Source organism: Psammomys obesus, unplaced genomic scaffold (genome assembly GCF_907164565.1).
Source record: "Psammomys obesus unplaced genomic scaffold, mPsaObe1.curated_primary_1811, whole genome shotgun sequence".
NCBI lineage: Eukaryota > Metazoa > Chordata > Mammalia > Rodentia > Muridae > Psammomys > Psammomys obesus.
The window spans coordinates 20,136,474-20,159,049 of record NW_026592510.1 but is presented as its reverse complement, the minus strand read 5'-3'; the positions used below and the strand labels follow the sequence as shown (position 1 = coordinate 20,159,049).

General features: G+C 37.6%; 1 protein-coding gene across 5 annotated transcripts in view; it reads right to left on the bottom strand.

The window, feature by feature from the left end:
• Vps13a (vacuolar protein sorting 13 homolog A) overlaps positions 1 to 22,576 on the bottom strand; it is a 195,576-nt gene that overhangs the window by 61,390 nt on the left and 111,610 nt on the right. For all 5 annotated transcript variants that reach the window (XM_055614054.1, XM_055614056.1, XM_055614057.1 and 2 more), the window contains 8 exons: positions 19,985 to 20,077; positions 18,977 to 19,333; positions 18,046 to 18,147; positions 16,377 to 16,535; positions 16,000 to 16,255; positions 15,187 to 15,347; positions 5,719 to 5,822; positions 1,752 to 2,034 (listed from right to left, as the gene is read on the bottom strand). In XM_055614054.1, coding sequence (XP_055470029.1) covers positions 1,752 to 2,034; positions 5,719 to 5,822; positions 15,187 to 15,347; positions 16,000 to 16,255; positions 16,377 to 16,535; positions 18,046 to 18,147; positions 18,977 to 19,333; positions 19,985 to 20,077 — 1,515 coding nt within the window. The remainder of the gene's footprint in view (positions 1 to 1,751; positions 2,035 to 5,718; positions 5,823 to 15,186; positions 15,348 to 15,999; positions 16,256 to 16,376; positions 16,536 to 18,045; positions 18,148 to 18,976; positions 19,334 to 19,984; positions 20,078 to 22,576) is intronic.

Genomic DNA, 22,576 nt, shown 5'->3' with positions numbered 1-22,576 from the left:
AAACCTGTTATAATCTAAAAAACAACACACACTACGTGCCATTTTTTTTTAAATCAATCCCTTCATTATCAGTTCATGTTGTTTACTATGTCTCAAGTCATTAATTTTTCTACACTCACAACTTCATTACTTTAGTTTTATTTCTATGATCTTTCTAGTGTCTTTTCCCCAGCTTTCCAAAAATTGTAACAAAATTTAAGTTTTAAATAACTTGTTGGTGAAGTTTTACATTGAACAGACCATTTCACAAAACAATGATGGTAGTGTTTATGTGCTAAAATGGCTAATAAAGGGCAACTATTTATTACCTGTAACAAATCTACCTGTGAGCATGGTGGTAAATACTTTAGGCACTTAACTAATTTGATTTTTCCCGTGACCTAACCAAAATAGTTATATCAAAAGTTTTTCCATTTAATAAAATACAAAAAAAGTATAATATACCTAAAAACATAAGGTAGTACGTGGCAGAGCTAGGATACAACTCCAAGTCATGATGGCTACCTACCAACTAAATATCATTATGGTAATCCATCATATGAAAAACGAAACCACAAAAAATTACTACTTAAAAATGCATCTCAAAACTGTATACATGTTATAACTCAAAAAGTTCAATAAGCCTACAATGAACAGACTACAGTTAAGAACTGCTTTATTATATTTGATCAACACTGAAGAATATTTCAAAAATATCCAAGAGAAACCCCCTACTTAATCTAAAATAGAGTTCTTTTTGTTTGTTTGTTCATAATAATGTACAGATTTAATAGTAAATCTAAATTATTTTAAAGGACAGCTACATTGCAAACAAGTTTTTTGATACAATCAATTAAGAACTGGAGCAGTTAGAACATATTGAGAGATACAGTACACCCTTGATACATAAAACAAACCATGCTATTTACCACAGTGTCAATCTAAATGCTCAGCTGTTACACAGACTAAATAAATCAATACACACAAGACACTTAAGCACACACACAGTCCTAAATGCAGGTTTGTTTTGTTTTGTTTTTTACAAAGTAAATAAACTGTAATTAATAAAAAGAGCACTGACTGCTTTTCCAGAAGGTCCTGAGTTCAATTCCCAGCAACCACACGGTGGGCTCACATCTATAACTTGATCTGCTGCCCTCTTCAGGTGTGTGTGTAAAGACAGAGCACTCATAATAAATACTTTTAAAAACAGTAATTTAATTGTGTAAGTACTGAACTTAAATGTCACTTCAATACCAATAGCCATGCTTGTTTCATAATTCATTATCCATTACTTAAACATACATTATAAAGGGAAAGGATTGAAAAATAAATCTTATAAAATAAATGGTATCTTCAGATGGTGATTATATGCCATTTATTATACAGGCCTACATATTGTTATATAAGTTGTGTATCATATTATATACAGCTTAGTACATTTCTAAGATAAATTAATGAAAACTATTTTCTTAAGTATCTTTTTTTCGAAACTTTCGTGGGTGTGAGGAAAAGCTGACCCATGTGTGTGCACTTGCAGTACCCTGTTGTGGAGGTCAGAGGACAACTTAAGATAGCAGAGATTCAACTCAGGTTATGAGGCTTGAAGGCCCTAAATTATATTTTTAAAGATAGTATTTAAACTTTCAGCTGATAAATATTTTAAGTAATGCTATAACCTCTGTTACAGCTTTAAAATATTTTGTTTATAACTTTAAATGAATCAAGGGACAAAGTCAGCAACAAGACAATACCGAGAAACTGTCAAGTACCTCTATGTAATAAACGATTTTGTATGGAAGAAGATTCCGAATAAGGACAGGTGGCCACAAGTGCATTACATATGGTAAGTCCCAGCCATCTTCTGAATACACTGACAATGAAGTCAAATTATCTTTTTCTGGGACAATATTAATAATAAACGATTTCTTAGAAGGGTTTACAGGTCTACATTTCTTCTTTAGAAGCTGTCCATCATATTTTATGATTTCTTCAAAGTCAATTCCTTCACATATGTGGTAGCTCTCATCCTCTGGCTTCAAAGAAAGGGATGATCTGTATAAAACATTAAACAAAATTTAAAAGCATTTTTAAAAACCTTAAGTTAGGCCCAGAGTGGTGGCTCACATCTTTAATCCCAGGACTCATGAGGCAGAAGGAAGAAGATCTATGTGTTTGAAGCCAGCCTTACTTACAGAGCAAGTTCTAGGACAGCTAGGGACACACAGAAGGACTTTGTCTTAAAAACAAACAAACAAACAAACAAACAAAAAACACCAAAACAAAAACAAAACCAGCGAACCAACCAACCACCATCACTACCACTAATAAAACCAAAACCTTCTATTAAAAGACTCCTGCTAGGAACACTGCATCCCTTCACTGCTGCTGTAATGAATGCTGTTTTTCATGTTTCAGAGCTACATAGTCTAAACAGGTATCCCAATTTTTCAGAAACTCGCCAAATTATTTTGATTATGATTATTTTTACAACAAACTTCAATATATATATACATTCAAAATATTTTTTTTAATTTTATTTTTCTTTTTAGTTACATTTTGTTAACTCTGTGTCCCAGCTGTATCCCGTTCCCTCATTCCCTCCCCAACCCCGCACTCCCTCCCTGGTCTCTTCCCTGCCCCTTTCCAAGTCTACTGATAGGGGAGGAATCAAGAAAGTGGACACAGGCGAAGGTGATTAATTCTCATTTAGAAAGACAAATGGGATGTGCATTGAACGTATGACAGGAGTCTACCACAAAAGGCATCTGAAAGACTCTACCTAGCAGTGTTTCAAAGCAGACACTAAGACTCATAACCAAACCCTCGGCAGAGTGCAGGGAATCATATGAAAGAAGGGAAGTTAGTATGATATGGAAAGGATAGGAGCTCTACAAGGACCAAATATATCCGGGCACAGGGTCTTTTCTGAGACTGACACTCAAAATATTCTTAAATCTCGGTATTTTAAAAAACATTGTTCTGTGTGGTATGTGCATGTATGTGAGGCTGCATGCATTTGCTTATAGATACCAGGGTCTCTCCCCAAGTTTGGAGCTATGATTTGGCTAGACTGAGTGGCTCACAAGGCCCCAAATCACCTCTCCCACCTCCCCAGGGTTGTGATTACAGGCATGATGCTACACATAGCTTTTACATGACTTTTAGGAATTCAAGTCTTAGCACTTTACCTACTTATCAATCTCCCCAGCCCTAAGTGTAATTAAAAAAAAAAAAAAAACTAAGAAACATCCAAGAATCACTCTTAAAAAAAAAAAATAATAATCCAGAACCAGAAAATTTGAACACAGGGGTCTTCCCAGAGACTCATACTCCAACCAAGTACCATGCATGGAGATAACCTAGAACCCCTGCACAGATGTAGTCCATGGCAGTGTAGTGTCCAAGTGGGTTCCATAGTAATGGGAAGAGGAACTGCCTCTGACATAATCTGATTGGCCTGTTCTTTGATACCTCCCCCTGAGGGGGGAGCAGCCTTACCAGGCCACAGAAGATGACAATGCAGCCACTCCTGATGTGATCTGATAGAATAAGATCAGAAGGAAGGAGAGGAGGATCTCCCCTATCAGTGGACTTGGGGAGGGGCATGCGTGAAGAAGGGGGAGGGCGGGTAAGACCGGGAGGGGAGGAGAGAGGGGCTTATGGAGGGGATACAAAGTAAATAAACTGTAATTAATAAAAAAAAAAAATCTTTGAATGAGGATTTTGCATCTTTCCCAGGGTCCTCCTTCTTGCTTAGCTTCTTTAGGTGTACAGATTTTAGTATGATTATCCTATATGTCTAGTATCCACTTATAAGTGAGTATATAACATGTGTCTTTCTCCTTCTGGGCTACCTCACTCAACATGATCTTTTCTAGTTCCCACCATTTGCCTGTAAATTTCGTGATTTCCTTGTTTTTTATTGCTGAGTAGTATTCTACTGTGTAAATGTACTACAATTTCTATATACATTCTTCAGCTAAGGGATATCTGGGTTCTTTCTAGATTCTGGCTATTATGAATAAGGCTGCTATGAACATGGTTAAGCAAATGTCCTTATTGTGTACTTGAGCATATTTTGGATATATGCCTAGGAGTGATATAGCTGGATCTTGAGTACCACTATTCCTAATTGTCTAAGAAAGTGCCAGATTGATTTCCAAAGTGATTGTACAAGTTTACATTCCTACCAGCAATGGAGGAGGGTTCCTCTTTCTCCACATCCTCTCCAGCAGAAAGACAAATGGGATAGACATTGGAAGAGGAAGAAAACAGAGAACAAGACAGGAGCCTACCACTGAGGGCCTCTAAAACACTCTACCCTTCAGGGTATCAAAGCAGATGTTGAGACTCATAGCCAAGATTTGTGCAGAGTGCAGGGCATCTCATCAAAGAAGGGGGAGATAGAAAAACTTGGAGGAGACAGGAGCTCCACAAGGAGAGCAACAGAACCAAAAAATCTGGGCACAGGGGTCTTTTGTGAGACTCATACTCCAACTAAAGACCATGCATGGTAATAACCTAGAACCCCTGTAATGTAGCCCATGGCAGCTCAGTCTCCTAGTAAGGGGAACATGGGCTGTCTCTGACATGAACACAATGGCAGGCTCTTTGATCACCTCCCCCTGAGGGGTGGGGGCAGCCTAGCCAGTCCACAGAGGAAGACTATGCAGCCAGCCCTGTTGAGACCTCACAGGCTAAGGTCAGTTGGAAAAGGATGAGGACTTTCCCTATCAGTGGACTGCGGGAGGGTCATGGGAGGAGATCAGGGAGAGGAGGTGGAATTGGAAAGGAGGAGGGAGGGGGCTACAGCTGGGATACAAAGTGAATAAATTGTAATACATAAAAAATTAAAAGTTTAAAAAATCTTTATATGTTTATGTAAGTTTTAATTAACTAGCCATTTTTCTACAGTTTTGGTGATAAAACTGCATACTTCTCAGGCAAGCACTTTTGCTTCTAAACTAATCTTCTATACAAACCTTCCATTAAGACTTGTTATGATTCTATCTCTTATGGACGAGCTGTCAAAACAACCTCTACCCCTAATTACTTTCCTAACATCTAGCCTTAAAAGTTTAAATATCTTCCATATATTTCTACATTACATGTGATGGTGCTGGAACTTGACTCAATTGGACACTGAATCTTCTACACCTGTTGTCTTTTAAATTGAATAGCCTGACCATCATTTATTATATAAAAATACACAATTTAAGTCTTAATTTACCATCATTTCATGTATCTTTTTTTGAAACATATTTACATCAAGATTTTTTATTTAAGTATTTAAGATTACATTTCAATTCTATCCCCAAACAATTAACAGATATAGATACAAAAAATACTGTTTCTAAAGGAATTTTAAAAATTTCTATTATAAAACCTTTGAATAGTAAAAATCCCTTCATAATCTATAAATGTAGGAAACAAATCATGTTATTTTAGACATTTTAAAACACATGAAGATGTGAGTATGGTCACAATGGGAACACTGCAAATATATAATAGCTGTATTAATTAGTAAAAATACAAATAATATGCAGACATTAAAATACAATAATAATTTTTACTTTTGAAAAGATACCTAAGTACCTTGAAATCAAGGCTGGATGTGATATTTAGGAGTGTAGAATGGATGAAAGTTTCATAATTTAAAGGCAAAATCTACATTGAATCTGAAACTGAACATTCTCTAAAACAGTTTGGGGCAAATAAAAAGATAAAAGAACTCACCGGTAAGATGCTAATGGTATATTGAATTCATTTTCAGGTGAAGCAGTTCCCAATAAAGTATTTCCTTCAAAAATGGAAATTGGGATTGAAAAATGGTTCTTAATCTGGAAGAAAATATATTTAATATTAATATAAGAGAAGGTATTTTAAAAGTATGTCCACCTACATATCTTAACATAGAAACTATCAGGCACTATTCAGCTTGGTCATATAAACTAAAAATAAACATACAATTGTTTATCTTTAAGAATGAAAGGAAACTATTTGTTTTTTTTTTTTTTTTTAATAGGAAAATAACTTTAAGCCAGCCAACAACCCAACATAGATGAGGGAGGGATGCATAAGACACCACTCCAGCTGGGGAGCTTTTGCCACTGGTGGCTGCTTGGGGAGGGAGAGTCAGTTTTCGTCAGAAGTGTTGCCCCTGGTAAGTTGCTCATGTTCCAAAGGATGGCCCTACACAGAAGCACATTAAGGGCAGAATTAATTGGACTCACTGTGCTTTTAAAAAAATGGGCACATGAAATTGGGAAAGGGATGTAAGGGGAGGATGTTTAGGGAGCATTTGAAGAAGAAGTATGGGATAAATATGTATCAAAATAAGTTATATACACATGAAATTCTTAAAAGAATAAATAAAAATTACATTAAAACCAATACTATAGCTTATTTTGGCTTATAGAACAGATGAATATATACATTTTTTATGTACAAGATCCTAGTTTAATTAAACGAATGGAGTGACTGTCTGCAACAAAAAACCCTGCATGAATGTGAGGAAAGTTTGTCTGGAAGAGGATGTATATGAGGAGAGGAAGGGAGAACAGAGAGAGTGAGAGTTACAATAATCAAAATATTCTGTATAGATGTATGAAAGTGTCAAAGACCCAACCAGGGAAAACGTGCACATGCATGCACGCACACACATGGTTCCCCCAAGGTTCAGAACACTGTGGAAGGTAGAAAGACTCTAAGAACTGGAGGAAGAGAGGAGTACTGGGAAATGCTGGCCTGGGGACATGAACTCACACCGCGCGTACTTATACAAGGTCAGAACAGTTTTAAAAGTCAGCGTGGATGAAGAAGGGGCTCACAACAAGTACACAGCTCAGCAGCTACTGGTCAGGAGGGGAGTCATTGTTCTTTGAAGAGGGGATACTGGCAGCTTCTCCATTCATTTACTGGAGTTAGTGGACTTTAAAAATAAATGACATTAAGTGGGAGAGGAGATATGCTGGGGAAACGGGCAGAGGGAGGTGGACAGAAGGAGGAATACAGTATGATTAAGATACACTACATACATTACATTTGAATGGCTTCAAAAATGAACAACAAGTCAAAAATGAACAGCAAGGTAAGTATGTCAAAATAAAGCATGCCATGTCAGACTGGGAAATGTCAGTAATACAGTTAACAAAAGGTCTAGAACAGTACACACACAAAACTTGAAAATCATTAAAAACAGCACAATGAAAAAGAAATAGGATAAACAGAAAATCCCCAGAAGAAAAAGCTAACTACTAACAAATAGAGAGAGAGAGAGAGAGAGATATTCAATGTTTCTAGAAAGCGAGAAAACACAAATTATCCGCAGGCAAACTTTTCACAACAAAACTGGCATCCCCCCACCCAAATAAACAACACCCAGAAACCTTGAAAATAAAAGGTTAAAAGTCATGTGCCTCCAAACTGGGACTATAGCCTTCTATGAACAAGGCATGGAGCTCAACAGCAAACAGCAAAAATACGAACACACAGTGAGAACAAAAATGCTCAGAGACCGCTGATTGGGTAATAGATAAAATAACTTTTTGCAAAAAACAAATTAAAAAGGAAAATCCACATTTTCTGAGTCATAGCAATATTTTTAAATTATATACTTAAACAAATACTTACACACATGCATAAAGTGTCATGTTCACCATACTCACTAAATTTTTTTCACATATGATGGAATATAGTAACATCACAATTCAAAACAAAACATAACGTGTACTTAATGTGCACATGAAATAGTTTTAAAGACATGAGGAAATCAGGGGTGGTGACTCAAACATGCCATCTCAAGACTGAGCAACCAGTCACATTTGAAGCCAATTGAGGCCACAGAGTAAGAACTTATCACCAGGAGTGGAGAGATGGCTCAGTGGTAAAGAGCACTGGCTACTCTTCCAAGGGACACAGGTGAATTCCCAGCACCCACAAGGCAGCTCCCAAGTGTCTGTTGCTCCAGTTCCAGGAGATCCAACACTTTCACATACATGCAGGCAAAACACCAATGCACATAAAATAAGAATAAAAAAATCATTAAAAGAAAAGAACCTGTCACCAAAACAAACAGATAAACAAAGACTTGAAAAAAACAAAAGGATAGAAATATACATATACAATATATAGCCAAATTAACCACATTTCCTCTAGACTAACAGGAAAACAGAACAGTAGGCTTTAGTTTTACCTGCTCTTTTTAAATTTTCATTTTTTTATTAATTACACTTTATTTACTTTGTATCCTCCCATAGTCCCCTTTCTCCTCCCCTCCCAATCTCACTGTCCCACCCCCTTTTCCATGGATGCCCCTCCCCAAGTCCACTGATGGGGAAGTCTTCCTTTCCTTTTTTCTGATCCTAGTCTACCAGGTCTCATCAGGAGTGGTTCCACTGTCTTCCTCTGTAAGGCCTGGTAAGGATGCTCCCTGCTCAGGGGGAGGTGATCAAACAGCAGGCCAATCAGTTCATGTCAGAGACAGTCCCTGTTCCCATTACTATGGAACCTACTTGGACACTGAACTGCCATAGGCTACATCTGTGCAGGGGTTCTAGGTTATCTCCAACAATGTCCTTGGTTGGAGTATCAGTCTCAGAAAAGACCCCTGTGCTCAGATTTTTTGGTTCTGTTGCTCAACTTGTGGAGCTCCTGTCCTCTCCAGGTCTTACTATTTCCCACTTCTTTCGTAAGATTCCCTGAACTCTGCCCAAAGGTTGGCCATAAGTCTCAGTGTCGGGAGCCGCTCCCGCCATTACAAGATGGCGCCGGCTTCCTGCTTCCTGGTTCTTCTTGCCAGCATTTTCGCGCTTCTTGCCTGCGCCGCCCTGCAGTTTACGCATGCGCAGCTTTATGCTAATGAGGGTTTAGGCTGCACTCCAATTGCCAGCCATATGCTTATGAAGACTTGAACAGAGCACCAATTACAGACGGACAGGTCGCGCTGCTGGCTATTTAAGCAGAGCACAACCCGGGGTTTGGGTCCTTCACCATCTGCAAGAAAGAGCTGTTCAATAAACTTGCTGCTGAAGAAATCCTCGGTTGTTGCGTCATCCTTATCGGCAAAGGCCGCGCGCGACAAGTGGTGCCGAAACCCGGGAAACCTGCCGAACCCTGGGCGGAGGAACGACTCGAAGGACCCCCGACTGCTCGTCGGAGGAGGATTCAAGCCAGCAGTGCGAAACCGCGGTACTTTTCTGCAAGGATCAAGAAGCGGAGTGCAGATGAACCTGGAGGTGGAGACCCAGGAGATCCGCTGGGGGATCCTATCAACATTCCCACGACCAATGCCAGTTTATGCTCGCGGGGCTGTTCCTCTGTTTTTGGTTGCTCTGCCGTTTTAAGAGACAGCAACATCTTAAAAATGTGGCCATGGTGCGGGCTATGCTGGCTGTGGAACAGGGAGCATCTCCCCAAGTTTGGCTTAACATGCTCAGTCGTTGAGACACTGTCTAAACTTGTAGCACTCCTGACGGGCACAGGTTCCCATTGCACCAGGATGCTGTTCAAGACAGACTTCTGCACCTCCCAGGGCTCAGGTTCCCATTACACGGGACTCAAGGTGCAGAGGGTCTCTTACACTGTGTAAACTCCTTGATCGCTGACGCTGTTGGCTCAACAGGCTGATCGATAACCTCATGGTATGTTATTTTTCTGATTGAGATGGCCTTTAATATATATAAAAGGGGGAGATGTCGGGAGCCGCTCCCGCCATTACAAGATGGCGCCGGCTTCCTGCTTCCTGGTTCTTCTTGCCAGCATTTTCGCGCTTCTTGCCTGCGCCGCCCTGCAGTTTACGCATGCGCAGCTTTATGCTAATGAGGGTTTAGGCTGCACTCCAATTGCCAGCCATATGCTTATAAAGACTTGAACAGAGCACCAATTACAAACGGACAGGTTGCGCTGCTGGCTATTTAAGCAGAGCACAACCCGGGGTTTGGGTCCTTCACCATCTACAAGAAAGAGCTGTTCAATAAACTTGCTGCTAAAGAAATCCTCAGTTGTTGCGTTGTCCTTATCGACAAAGGCCGCGCGCGACATCTCAGCATCTGCTTTGATACCCTTTGTTGGGTAGAGTCTTTCAGTGGTCCTCTGTGGCAGGCTCCTGTCCCATTCCCTGTTTTCTCCTTCTTCTGATGTCCATCCTCTTTACCTTTTTGAATGAGGATTGGGCATTTTAGCCAGAGTCCTCCCCCTTTATTAGTTTCTTTAGGTGTATAGATTTTAGTAGGTTTATCCTAGAGGTCTTATAGAAAAAGGGGGAAATAAAAGGACACAGAGGGGGCAGGAGGCACACAATGAGATCAACAAAGCCAAAAAACAAAAACAAACAAACAAACAAACAAAAAAAAAAGAGCCCATGGGGGAACTGTTGAGACTGAGGCATCTACCAAAGACCACACACAGACATGAACTTGGTTGCCTGCTCCTTGATCACTTCTCTCTGTTAGGGCAACCTATCCAGCTCACAGAGGAAGAGCATCCAGGAAGTCCTGATGGGACATGATAGGCTAGGGTCAGACAGTCAGGGAGGAGGACTTCCCCTGTCAGTGCACTAGGGAAGAGGAATAGGGGAGAAAGAGAGAAGGAGGGTGGGACTGGGAGGAGATGAGAGAGGGGCTACAACTGGGATACAAAGTGAATAAATTGTAAATATAGTAATAGTATTAATAACAATAATAATAATAAAGTGAAAATGGTTCAATTCATAAAAATGAGCAATTTCAAATAATTAAAACAATAAAATCCTATTTCAATTTTACAATCACATTTCTGCTGATAACAACATTAACTAAATTTTATACTCAACTAACTGCTGATGCAAATAAGTACAGTCTAAGAGCCCAATATTATTTAAAGTGTACAGCTAGATACCAAGGCTTCGGTCTGTCTGTTTTCTTACCAGATTTAATTTGGAAAATGCTGGTTATAAGCAGATGATATAAACAGCTAGCACTCTGATCTAGTAGCTAGTAGCGCTCACTCCTCTCACAGGGACTACTGTTTCATTCCAGCACCCATATGGCAGTTCATAACCACCTGGAACTCCAGTCCCAGGGCCTCCAATGCCTCTTCTGGCCTCTGTGGGCACCAGGCATGCAAATGGTATACAGATATGATACAGAAAAACCACCAGTACACATAGATAACAATTTTAAAAATTAAAAAGGAAAGACAATAGCACTGAAAAAAGGTGATTAATTCTAAGAAAATGAAATAACAGAGCAATATATATAAGCACACACACACACACACACATATATAAGCACTCTCACAGCACACTTGCACAGACACATAACTTACATATACTCACACCGTGCAGCTCTTCCCATTTTATTATTTTGCTGTTGTATGTGTGTGTGTGTGAGTATGAGTGTGTGTGTGACTGAATAACTTGACAAGAAGCAACTTAAAGGAGGAAGGTTTATTTTGTTTTTTGCTGGGAGGATGCACTGCACATCGTGGTGAGAAAGGCATGGTTGCAGAAGCTTGAGGGGGCTAGTTACACTGCTACAGTAAGAAAGTGATTCTCAAGATATAAAAGTTCAAGGTCTTGTCCGCTGTGACCAATTTTCTCCAGAGAGACTACACTTCCTAAGATGTTCATAACCTTCCCAACAGTGCCACCATTTAGGAACTAAGAGTTCAAACACAGTCATATCACAGCATGTTCCATGTAAAGGTGCATGTTCACACTCTCTTGCTTCTTGACTTTTACTGATGAGGACCGACTGCAAATTACTGTCTTGGAAGCAGAGCATTTAACAGCAGTTCTCATCAAGCACTGGGGCTGGTGCCTCTACTCAGACTACCCAGTCTCTGAAATGGTGGATGTAAATTTTCTAACCTTTATAAACTAATAAAAAATACAGCTGTAATGTGTCATTCTACTGAATAATTCCTATACTTATGACTATCCACACCAGCGTAACAAAGTCAACATTTACACTAAAAAGAAATCTATTCCTAAAGAGATAAAAACCCTGAAACCAAATCTTGACACTATTACTTACTAGCTGGTGACCACAAGTAAATTTTACCCTTGACGTTATTTTTCCTGACTACTAAATACAAGAAATTCATATTCTATAACATTTTAAAATGATACATGTAGTAAATTATCACTGTCAATAATAAGGATTATTTTAATAATAATCTCTGTTGTATTTTGCTTATTTATAATACATTGTGGTATCCTTTTGTTAAATAGGAAATGTCTGCCAGTCAGTGGTGGCATTCTGGAGGCAGAAGCAGGCTGGTAGGTCTCTGAGTTTGAGGACAGCTTGGTCTACAGAATAAGTTCCAGGCCAGCCAAGGCTACACACAGAAATCTTGTCTCAAAAAACAAAACCAAAAACAAGAAAAAACAAACCAGAATAAGAAAAGGAAAAGATTTGCGGTGTAATAGATGATTATATATTTAAAAAAGCCATAGGGTATTATTTTTATGCTAACTTAAAATTATGAAAACACACACACACAGGAGACAATGTTCCCTTCAAAATTATAGACTTACAAAAATCCCAGTGCCAGGCATAAGAAGGCTTTTTTATGTAGGTGAGGCAAGTACAATGGAGCCCTTAAAGCATACAGAGTATTGTTATTGCCCTTGGTGCCTTCCAAAAATAGGTAAGGTCCTTTTGCCAAACACTGCACACTTTAGACATAAAACTTGGAGGATTAAACCTGGAACTGATCTTGAAGCCTTCTAAAGATTAGCTTTCACAGTATAGGAAGAGCCATCCTACTTGCCAAGGGGGAAAAAAAAAAATCAAGTCAATATTCCTACCTTCCTTATCCACAACGATGAGACTGCCAAGAAATTTTGAAAGGTATGATGTTATATAATGGTGGCACTTATATACTGGGGTTAACCATCAGCTACCTAACTGGACTAAGGCTTTCTCTATAGAAAGAAATTCATGCCTGGCACTGTAAACTTAGCCAACTACCGATAGCTGGCTAAGACCATGGAAGTTAAAGGTTACTTAAAGCCTATTATTTCCACTTTTCTAACTCCATCTTAATGCTTGTCTTTATATCCAGATACATGTAGCTCCCACTCCTCATCAAAGTGGCTTCTTTTTGTAGCAGACAGACATAAGTGCAGAAAGCAACAAACTGATCAAAATGTAGAGACCAACTGACCTGTGGAATGCCTGCCTCTAATTAATACATAACACAATGTCTACTTAAGGCTCAGGAAAAGAGCAGAAATATTTTAAGAACCAGATGTTCAGACCCTCTGCTGCTAGGCAGTCTCTTAAAAAAAAGATGCACGGGGTGCAGGCATGAGAAGGGCTGGGTCTGGGAAGGGCTGCGGCAGAGGAGTGGGGATGAATGTGATCAAATACACTATATGAAATTCTCAAAGGACTAATACAAACACTGTATTATTAAAAATACATAAACAAAAATATTTAAATAGCTGAATTACTTCAAATAAAGTCTGTGACTTACAGTCATTATAAATTTATACATGTTAAAATAAGGAATTATAAATAACTAAAAACTAAATTCACCTATTGGAAAAATTTCCCAACACTTCAGAATTAGTGCTAAGTACTCACTTAAGTAACAGTATAATCTTAAGAACCAATTTCTTAGATCAAGTCAAACTGTAGTTTAAAACTTCTAAAGACATTAAAACATTAGACCAACATCTTTTATGAATATAAATGCAAAAGTTCTAAACATGTTTTTAGCAAACCAAATCTAACAGTACTCTAGAAACTTAAAAATTTTAAGACAAAGATTTATATTAGGAATATTGTGGATTAATGTCTGAAAATCTAGGTCACTTATCACATTAACAAAATGGTACGAAGCCAGGCATGGTAGCACATGCCTTTAATCCCAGCAGAGGTATAGGCAGGTGGATCTCTGTGAGCTCAAGGCCAGCCTGGTTTACAAAGTGAGTGCAGGACAGCCAGGGCTACACAGAGAAATCCTGTCTGAAAAACAAAAACAAAAACAAAAAAACAAAACAAAACAAAACGAAAAAAGTCCTTTTTTTTTGCAAGTATAATAATTATTAAAATCTACTAGAACAAGCATGAGTCTAATAAGTAGAAAACTATATATGAATGGTATAATAACCTGTTTTCTAAATAATAGTAGTGGGAAATCAAAAATAAAAATTTAATAAGAAGCCCATTTTATTTTTAAAAAGGAAAATACTTACATTAGTTAAAAGAATTCAGGAAAAAAAAATAAGGTGAGATACCAGGATTTATAACTTGGAATCGGAGAGTAATCAAGAGAGTATGGTACTGGCATAAAAATAAACAGATTAATGAAGAACAGAATTCATAAATAGACCACTAATATTTTAGGCCAATGAGGATAAGGGGAAAAGATTATGTGGGTTGCAGCAATTGGATAACCAAATGGAAACTTTGAACCCCAAACCTCACCTCTATATATATAGACTCACTCAAAATGAAAATGTAGTATTCTCAGCAGAATATATAGCTTTCACTGAGAAGTATGAAAAGGCCAAATTCTAGTCTTTATTATGCCTATATAAAATTCAAGACTGTATAACTAATGTATAATGAGCTAAATGGATGTATAGGAAGGGATGTCTAGGGAGACAATGGAGTTTCTGAGTGGTAAATACTTTCATTATCTTAACAGCTATGAAGGTTCGTTAACCGTATCTTTATGTCAAAAACTATAACTTCATATGGTATTTACTGTATAAATCTCAGTATGTCTAAAATTTCTTTGATAGTTTTACTATTAAAAATATAACTGTGCTATAAAGACAAAGCAAAATATAAAAAATATTTTGACAAAATGCTAAAAACATTGTATAAAGCAGTTCTGTAAGAAATGATGATGCTCCACAGCTCATGTCATAGGAGTATTTACTGATGATAATCTTATCATCGGCTGTCTTTCTACAACAGTTTGTATTCTTTTAGCAATAAGGAACTTGAATATTTCTCTTTTCTTTTTTCTGAAATAGGTTTCATATATCCCAGGCTGGCATCAAACTGAGTAGACAAGGACGATCCCTCCTGCCGATCTCCTGGGTGCTGGGATTAGAAACATATCATATGTGTGTTTGTGGTGTTGATCGGGGATCAACTCAGGGCTTCCTACATTCAAGGCAGGCATTCTACTAACTGAGCCACAGTCCCAGCCCACTTCAGACATATGCATAAAAAGAACTTCTACGGATTCCTTACTTCATACCTGCACTGGTGAGCGAATTGTTACCTTCTTACTTCCTTCAACTGTGTCAATTTGGCAAACAATAGATCTTTCAACTCCAGATTCTCTGTGTCTTACAGTGTACAGACGGCGTCCCACTTTTGTTAAAGGGATCTTATCAGCAGCAGAGTGGTTAGCAGGTGCTAAATTAAATACAGATGTTCTAGAGTTAATCAGAATTTATGATGTACTAGTTTTAAATGCATGTTAAATACCAGATGATTGTCTCCTAAATGAAAAAGTCTAAATATAATCAGTATTAAGGGATTATTTTAAGAAGTCACCTATTTTGATAACATACTCGAAAGGAAAATAATGTCCCTGTGGTGGTTTGAATGAGACTGTCCTCCACAGGTTCTGGCATTTGAATATTTGGTTCCTATTTGGCTGAGCTGTTTAGGAAGATTAGGATGTGCAGCCTTTTTGAGGAAGTGCATCACTGGAGTGGGCTTTGAGGTTTCAAAGCCTCCCACCATTCTCATTTTCTTCTCTGCTTCCTACTTGCAGTTCAAGATGGGAACACTGCCCTTGCTAGTCCAATCACTATTCCTGTTGACTCTACTCTGCCATCATAGACTCTAACCCTCTGGAACCTTCAAGCCAAACAAAGTCTTTCTTCTGTAAGTTGCTTTGGTCACAGTGTTTTACCTCAGTAACAGAAAGGTAATTAATATAGTGGCAATGTATTAGAAAACATACTGCTTAAAATAAACATGCTAAGAAGGTACTATATATGAGTAAAATTTCCTTTACAGATAACTTCTCAAAGCTCCAGAAAGGAAATATAACACTTACTAAGAAGGATGAAGAAGAGTTTGCTGCTTAGGCTGGTCATTGCACTGAAGTGGTCGTTGTCCTTAGTTCGTACATAATCCATACTTAAACTCTCTTCATTTTTCAGCTCATAGGATTTTGCCATAGGAAGGTTGAGTACATTGAAAGAATCACTTGGTGAAACAGAGACAGTAAGTCCAAGAGAATTTAAAATCATAAATGGTGCTAGATCCCTAAGGAAGACAGCTGAAGATCCAGTTGCAGCTTCGGTAAATGCCTTACAGGAAAAATTTGGAGAAAATAAAATGTGGGCCAAGCACATAAGAAATATAATTAGATATACAACAACTTTACTCAATTAAGGGTCAATATTTAAAGGTTCAAATATTTTTTCTTACCTCGACTAAATTATTTAACATCACTAGGCCACATTTGGATAATGTAATGTTTAACTGGTCTTTAGAATAAAAACTTATGGCAGTTGTATATTCTGGGACTTTGTAGTTTTCTTCTTCACTTTCTGACTCAACAATGGCCTGTTTTGCTTTCTTTTTCATCTAAAATGATAAATTAAAATTAGACATAAAAGAAAAGAATTTGTTTTTAGGAGTATAACTTATCTGTAAAGTAAAAGCAAACACCATTACAGAAAGAGCTATAAATTCCATGGGTCATACTGCCGGTGAAATTTCTTGGACATGCCAAGTAATGCCATAAAGCTGAGAGAAGGAAATATTAAAGGAAAACAAATTCTATCCAATGCAATAATTTAGAAGAAAGAAAAACTTTGAAAGTTACTAAGTATTGATGGAATCTGCAGGTAAACCAAAAGCTTACACTTCACTACAAAGTCGTGAACAGCAGTTTAGTGTATTGGTCCTGGTAATAGAAACAGAACTAGGGACTACCACAGTTACATAAACGTAGCAGAGAAATGCCATGTGGCCAAAATTTGTAAGTATTTTTTACTTCTTTCCGGAATTCAGAGACTCATTGCTCATGTATAGTCTAATCTAAAAACTACCAATGAAAATAGTTAATTGAAATCCTTCATCTGGTATAACCACCCAGAGAATTAAATAGTTTAAATACATATGGTAGACATGCCAACCTAGATATGTAGCTGATATTATTTTCATTTACTTCAGCTTTTCAAGACAAGGTTCCTCTCTGTAGCCCTGCCTGGCCTGGAATCCACCCTGTAGACAAGGCTAGCCTTGAATTCAGAGATATTTTACCTTACTAGATTTGTCTACAAGTTGAGGTCATCATTAGGTAGAAACATCTGTAATTAGATAATTCCTTGCTTCACAAGCACAATTTCACCTATTTAAAGGCACTGAGTCTTAAGATTATATAAAATCACAATATATTTCAAGCAAATGACATATAATCTTCAATGGACTGTAGAGAGGAAGGAATAGTAGAGAGGAAGAAAGAGGAAGGTAGAGCTAAGGGAGAAAGATGGAAGGCTGAAGGGAGGGAGGGAGGGAAGAAAAGAGAGCGTCAGTCAGCCCACTCACAGAACAAAGGAAATTTGGGATTGACCACAACCTAAAAGATCATGGCTGCAGTAAGTGAAGAATGAGATCTCTGTTACTTTGCAGGCCACTATTTTTACTTTAGGAAAGTCTATAACATTTTTGGGCTCATATGGGGCTGGAGCAGTGGCTCAGTGGCTAAATGCACTTGCAGAGGACCTGGGTTTGACTCTTAGCACCCACATGGTATCTCACAATGGCCTGTGACTCCAGACTCAGGGGATCTGATGACCATTTCTAGTCTCTGTGAACACCAGGCAAGCATATGGTGTACAAACATAGATACAGGCAAAACAACCACTTGCAAACAAACAAACAAATGAGATAAAGTGTATAATGTAGTATGGATGGCTTCAAAAACTTTGGAAAGCTTTTTCTTCTAAACTGTTTTTCGGACTTCAAATATACTTTGATTGAGGCTGTTAAAAATGAAGTTATAAATATGCTGGAAGCAGAGGACATATGGGGAAACTACACATTACCAATTTTGCTGTAAACTTTAAGAGAATAATATACACGTACATACCTTGATCCCAAGATTCCATGGTCTAAAATCGTCTGTTTGATCAATTTCCAAAGGTTCTAGTAAAGGTTCCCAAACACCAAACATTTCGTTATAATAGTGAACCTAAAAAGAGAATTTTTAGTTTTTTAAATAAAGCATTCTAACTATCTAAAATGATTTTTTTAATGCTACTTCTCACCACCATGCCTTTTGACTGTGCTATTTGTTCTATATAAAAAACCTTTTTCATGTCAATCACAGTTTGCTATACATAATCTTTCTGTACTTTCTTCACCTGGCTTACCTTTGGAGATGAAATTTTACTTCCACATTTTAGTAAAACAGAACCCCCCTTTCCACTTATTTATTTACATGTGTACACATTTCAGTAATAGGACAACTAGCAGTTGTCCTAACCAGTTCTTTCTTTTTCTACCACAAGGGTCTGGGGAATTGAATTCTGGTTGTCAGCATGGTGGTAAGTTCCTTTACCCACTGACCCTTCCTGCAGACTTGGGACCCTCTGTAAAGCAGCTTTCCTTAGTGTCATCCTAGACCAAGCAGCAAGTCCTGCGTTCATCCATCACATATTACTGACACTTGAAAACTTGCCAATCTACCACCCATAACTAAAATCCCTCCACGGCAGGTACCATATGATTCAAGATGCAGTGTGTTGGTGGCATCATGATGAGCTTCCCTGCCTTCCCCAGGATTTCAGAGTTTGAGTCATGTACTGAATATATTATATGTACATAGAATATATAACATCTTTATAATATCATATATAGAGAGAGATAAAATATCAAGGTGATAAACCTGTAACCTTTCTTCTACAAGATTTAAAGCCAGTATCAGTATTTACAGTACACTCAATTTAAATAGTGATCCAGGATCCCAGAATATTCTATATGAAGTATTACAAAACCTAAAAAAGTCTAGACATGCTTACCTCTAGCTCAAGCTGACAGTGAAGATTTATTAAAGTACTCCAGTTTTCACTTTCCCCACAAAAGCGTGACTTTGCCAATAGCATTGGCACTGTCCTATGACCAATTCCAGCCTCAAGAACTATAAAAATAGAATCGATATTCAAGTTCAGTGTCTCTCCTTTCAGCATCAATTCATTTGCAGGAGTTACTTTTTCTGTTTCATTTGGTTCTTCAAGAAACCACATTTTTAGACTCTTTGTATCCTTCTTGTCCCATAAATGTGCTATAGAAGAAGTGTTTTCTTCTGGGATGGTTTCCTTAGTTGTGTAAAGTGCTGAAGTAATAGTGATTATGGTATTTATGATAACTGGTGAAACCTAAATGAAAAAACAAAATTTAAAAATGGATTATATACATTTGCTGAATGAACGTGAAGAATTAAGGCTGAACTAGGAATGCACTGTAGATAATAGATATACACTGCTATTACCTCATTTCTCAACGTTACTGTAGTTCCCAACATTGGTGAGAACATTTGGTTATTACTCTAGCCTAGAAGAAACGATGTTAAAGCAAGACTAGGGAAAGCCTGATTTAGGTAAGTTTGGGAAAATATTTGTAAGTCTATAGTTACTATTAAACCAATTAAATATGACTACAATTATATGTATACTAGAAATCAACTATAAAACAGTCATATGTTAATAAAATTTAGCATTCACCATAAGTTTACATTAACAGTATTTAATAAATTTAATACATATACTTCCAAAACTATTCATTTGTGAGCCAAGGGCATAACGTAGGCCCAGTAAATGCTACACAGTGCTTTACCAATGAGCTCCATCCTTTTAAAGCTGGCAGTGGTGCTGGTTAGATGGGGTTTCATGAGTTGTGCAGGCTGGCTGAGAGCTCAGTGCTCTGTACTTCAGATAGGACTGAAACTCACAATTCTTATACTTTAGCTTCTTAAGTGGCTAAGACAGACCTATCACCAAATCAATTTTAATGTTTATGGTTTAACTTACCTTTAGTGTAAGAGACTTTACTGATATATCAATCATTTGTGGATCTGTACCTGTTTGAGTAGCCTGATAAAACAAGTCACAAGGTTGTAAAACCTACGAAATAAAAATCATTATTAAACTGGATATTTGTGTTAAAATATTTCTGCTTAAAGTCTTTCCTAGTAATAGATAATTATGTTTAAAAAGTAAATAATTATAACTATATAAAAGTGAATCAATACACTATTCATTATAAAAATAAAGTATAAACAAAAATATTAGCAATAATACTAGTGAGACAAGACAAAAAAAGTAATCTCCCATACCCCAATTCTGATATTTATTTGAAGAAGTCTAAGACCTCATAGTGAACACCTGAGATCTGCAATTTACAAAAGTTGGGCATGAGCACATAAGCTGAGTCATACATGTATCACCAAGAATCAACTGATTTGCAGCGTTTTTATCTCATTAGACTACTGGCACAAACTAATAAGATTGTTTTGCAATATACAATGGCAACAGATAGCTCCCAAATGATCTGTGCATTACATCAACACTGTTATTATCTCATTTCTCAAGGTTACTGTAGTTCCCAACATTGATAAGAACATTTGGTTATTTACTCTAGCCTAGAAGAAACAATGTTAAAGCAAGTCTGGGGAAAGCCTGATTTGGTAAGGAACTGAAGCCTCCTATCAACAGCTAAGCAAGTGAGTTCAGAGGCAGATCCTTTGATCCAAGTGACACTTGAGAAAACTAATACCCTAAGGATAGCTTTACTGTAATTATAGGAGAGATACGAAGCTTAGACTACTTAGCTAGGTTCCTGACCCTAGATATCTTCAAGTTCTATTCCTCTAAGACAAATGCAGAATTTTCCTTTATTTATTTTCTGAGGATTCATTCCTAGAGCTAAATAGCACAGCATCCTCATATTTGTTCTGCTGATAAGAATAGGAATCACTTATTTCTTTCTGAAATTCACTATGTAATCTTGGGGTTTTTTTTTTTTTTTCTGATATGTACTAAGTTTAATTTACATGGGGAACATTGGTAAGACTATTCAAAATCCTGAGGAGTAATGTGGCTAATATCAGCAATATACATCTATATCTATATACATTCTGTGAATGAAAATTCCAAAAGAAGCTGTGTCTGTAGAGACTGATGGACTGGTTAGAATTTCAGTGGTGTGGAAGGATTAGAATGCTGCAGGTCCAAAGACTAATTGGCTTATCTTGGGCTAGTTCTAGCCCTCCAGAACAGCTATTCTCTGTCCACCTCTGTGTCTTAAATAACATCTTGTCAATAATAAAAACCTTTGGAACCTATTAACACAGCAGACCATTAGCTTCCACTAACCCCTAAGCTAAGTAAGTCATCAGAAACTTCTTGGGTCTACAGAAAATCTTCCCTTATCTTGTAACCACTTCTCTAATGTACCCATCAAAGAATTTTAAACTGGCCTTGATTTAAAACTTTCTTTTTCCAAAACCCACAAGTTTACAAAACTGCTTCCATGTTAGAACATGGAATTTGGCATAACCTAAACTGGTGTTCTCAAACTCTGCTCACTCAAAAAACGGCTCCAGATAAACTATCTCTTATTTTCTTTGAGAGTTGTGATGTTTTATACAGGAATTTTAATCCAGCAACATGGCAGCATGGCTCTAGCAAGAGACCATATCAAAAAATATGATCTGGCTGGAATGCAGACACAACCTTAGTACACATCTTTAATCCCAAACAATAAAAGTAAGGTTAGATTATAGAAGCACATTGAAAGTGACATTTAAATGAAGGACAGAATGATGAATCCCAGAAAGATCTGACAGAATGAGTCAGAGAAAGGATATGACCAACTTTGATGAGAAGAGCACAGGAAAGAGAGGTGATTCAAGAGAGCACAGAAGGTAGAGAGAGTAGAGAAAACTATGCAGAAGAGTGTAGTAGAAGTAGGCTGTGTGTGTGTAAATTTACCTGGACTCACAGCCAGAAGATTAGAACATACTGCTGGAGTTAGTTTGAGGCCAAGAAGAGGAATTCAGTCAGAAGCCAAGAGAGAAGTCAGATTGAACCCTTTATAGAGGAGTTTGGGCCAGAAAAACTCAGTTGCACCAGCCAGAGAGTGTTCAGAAGAAGGTAAAAAGGGTGAGTTTATTCAACAGTAGTTTTAGAGGCTGAAACATTCCAGGCCTTGGTTAGCAGAGAGCCTGGAAGCTACAGCCTTCATGGTTCAGGTTTACAGAAGAGTAGATTGTGCAGAGGCTAGAAGCTCCCAGGCCTAGCCTAAGGATAGCTACAACAGAGAAAGAAATGCTCTGGGCTTAGCCCAAGCAGCATATTCATATAGCTTGGGTATGGCTCTCATATCATCCCTGCATCTGAGAAAATAAAAACATTTATATCTGAACATTTACAGAAGTTTTAGTTTTAGTTTTTGGGTATCGACAACCCCCATAAACATCACTTGACTCTAAGAATTTTAGAGGTTTAAGTGCATACATTTTTACTCTCAGGGTACCTAGGCATGTTATCACATGTCAATAGACAAGAACTGTGTACACACACACACACACACACACACACACACACACACACACACACACA